Source organism: Bidens hawaiensis, unplaced genomic scaffold (assembly GCF_021521415.1).
Source record: "Bidens hawaiensis isolate Kalapana, Puna unplaced genomic scaffold, B.hawaiensis_p1.1 tig00035511_1, whole genome shotgun sequence".
Classification (NCBI taxonomy): domain Eukaryota; kingdom Viridiplantae; phylum Streptophyta; class Magnoliopsida; order Asterales; family Asteraceae; genus Bidens; species Bidens hawaiensis.
In genome coordinates, this window is record NW_027496181.1 from 20,923 (window position 1) to 23,944 (window position 3,022).

General features: G+C 39.9%; 1 protein-coding gene across 1 annotated transcript; it reads left to right on the forward strand.

Annotated features, from left to right (window-relative positions):
* Nucleotides 1-1,826: 1,826 nt before the first annotated feature.
* LOC143587453 (uncharacterized) lies at nucleotides 1,827-2,219 on the forward strand. The gene has a single exon (XM_077068742.1). It carries the CDS (start codon nucleotides 1,827-1,829, stop codon nucleotides 2,217-2,219), a length of 393 nt encoding a protein of 130 aa, XP_076924857.1.
* The last annotated feature ends 803 nt before the right edge of the window (nucleotides 2,220-3,022 follow it).

Below are 3,022 nucleotides of genomic sequence, written 5' to 3' on the forward strand. Positions count from 1 at the left end.
ATGAAGCCTTAACCAACAAATGAATCCATTTACATTTTAAGATATGTTTTCGTAACATTAAAAATGACAAGACTTATATAATCAAAACTTTCCCTAAGTAATGAAATTCTCACCTCAAACACAATCCCAACCTCAATGCAAGATTACTATATTTTGTCAATTTCTATACTTGCCACATTTACCCGAGTCTTACGAACTTTACACCTTTTAGCCTTGTAGTATGTCTTCTTGCCTCCTCAACCGTAACCGTCACACCGGAAACTCTGGCCGCAACATTTCAACCCGCATTGCTAAGGGCATCTTGGAAGCACTCCCAACAATCATCACTCAATTGCAAACTGTGAATGTTCCTACATCATCCACAACTCCAAACCCAATTTCTTGCTCCATCAAACAATTCAAGAGTGCCAACCCGTCCGAATACATCGGTATCGACGGTGCTACTATTCTCCTCCAATGGTTAAAAGAAATGGAGAGCGTCTTTCTCCACTGTGAATGTCCCAAGGACAAGAAAATCACTTACGCCTCTAGCGCACTCAAGAAGAATTCCCTCAATTGGTGGAATGGTGAGAAGCGCACGCTTGGCGCTGAGGTTTCCATGGCCATGCCATGGGATGACCTCAAGAAAGTCATGCTCAAGAATTTTGCCCGAAACATGAGCTTCTGAAGTTGGAAGAGGAATTTTGGAATATGAAACAAGAAAATGGTAATTACACCATCTACAACGATTGTTTCCATGAATTGAGCCTTCTCATCCTCCATATGATCACTCCCCTTGAACGTTCAATCGATAAGTACATTGCCTATGAAAATCCAAGATTCTGTCCTAAGTCGTGACCCTCAAACCATCCATGATGCCATCACACTAGCCGGTACCCTCACCGAGAACCATGTTTAGGCCGGGACCTTGACGCGGAAGAGTTCTAAGAAACCCAATGATAAGCCCACACCTGAGTTCACTTAGGAATCTAAGCCCGAATCCTCTAAGCCTAAATCCTTCAAGAATAACAACCACAACAACTCATCCCACTACCGCAACAACAAGAGAAAACTCAACTCCCAAAATTATGTTTTAGCCCAACCACTATCCCAACAAGCCCCTCCAAACAAGAAGCCCTACACCGTTCCACACCCGTATTGAAACACTTTCGAACGCCACCACCCGACCCAAGCCACTTGTCGGGTGTGCACCAATTGCCACCGATACGGCCACCTCACCCAATATTGTCGATAACCAACTCAACCGAGCCATCCCTTGTGCTCCAATCATTAACCCTGTTAGGGATTGCAACAATTGCGGTGACCCAAATCACCTTTGCAACGCGTGTCCTCGACAGGCCCAAGTTCACCTAGCCTATGTTGCACCACAACCTTACTACACCTCCCAAGTCTACCAAGTGCAAGCTTACCAACCCCATGTACCCCAACTCATGGCTCCTCTAACTCTTCAAGCTCAACCTATGGTCATGCAAGCCTATGAAGCTCCAACCCCTCAAGCTTCGACTTCTCAAACCCAAGCACCTCGAGGAACTCATGGACAAGCTTTCACCATCAATGCTCATCAAGCCCGAAACTCGAATGATATGGTGAACAGTACGTTTCTAGTTAATAAGCACCATGCTTCGGTACTATTTGAGTCGGGAGCCGATAGGAGCTTTATTTCCTTTGATTTTGAATACATACTTGATGTGCCCGGTAGTAAATTATCTTAGCCCTTCACGGTAGAGATAGCCAATGGTAGTTCGATCACTATTGACTACGTCATTCAAAATTGCACAATTACTCTCAATGGGAAAAAGTTCTTTATAGACCTTATCCCTATACAAATGGGTAGCTTCGACGTCATCATTGGTATGGATTGGCTCTCGCTCCACAATGCCAAAATTTTATGTTTCGATAAACTCATTCGAATCCCTACCGATGGGGGCGTGATTCTAGACGTTCTTGGAGAAAGACCCTTCTCAAAGCTAAACCTCATGTCGTGCCTCAAAGCCCAACGTTACTTATGCAAGAAGTATGTCGCCTTCTTAGCCCACGTCACCACAAAATCCGACGAAGAAAAGAAACTTTCTGACATTCCGATTGTCCGCGACTTCCCCGAAGTCTTTCCTGATGATGTTTCCGGACTCCCTCTCATTCGTCAAGTGGAGTTTCGTATTGATCTTGTACCCGGAGCAAACCACGTAGACAGAGCACCTTACCGTCTTGCACCTTCCTAAATGCAAGAACTCTCCAACCAAATCAAAGAACTCACGGACAAGGGTTTCATTAGCCCGAGTTCGTCTCCATGGGGCGCACCCTTCTTGTTTGTTTAGAAGAAGGATGGTACTCGTCGTATGTGTAACATTCGTTACTTTTCAAGTCCGAAAATCCGACCCGTTTTAAATTTTTGGTTTTTATATGTATTAATATAAATGTAATTGAAGTTTCATTGTATGTATTTATATGTTCGTCAACCGATTCATTTTGATGTTTCTATGTATTCGTATCATTCGTTTATTATATAAAATTACCGTTATTTATTTAATAATATTTACGACGTGTTATAGTCACTAATCGTTGTTTTTTTTTCTATTTTGTATTGTTTATTAATGAAACACTAAGTTCAAACATGTATACTTAAACGAGTCCCGAACTATACGAGTATAATATGAAAATAAACCAAAATGTATAAACATTTATCTCGTTTTTATAACATTTCAAAGTACAAGGTTTCGTATGTAAATATATTTTAAATTTTGTTTTTAAACCATATTTATCATTTGTCACCTAAAAACCAATCTTTCAAACTTGTCATGGAACGTTTAAACTCGTAAAACAATTGTATATTTATTTATCGTTCCATAGACTTTAAAATTCATTAATGTATTCGTTTGATTAAAATATGATATCACAATAACACTCAAAATTCCGGAACATTATAATATTCAAACTTGTTATTAATCTCGTAATGTAAACTAATATTAAATTTATAATTTATTATAAATTCATTAAAATTCGTTAATGTATAAAAACATATTAT

Coding starts and splice junctions, on each gene's coding strand:
- LOC143587453 (XM_077068742.1), top strand. CDS start 1,827: ATGGGTAGCTTCGACGTCATCATTGGTATGGATTGGCTCTCGCTCCAC.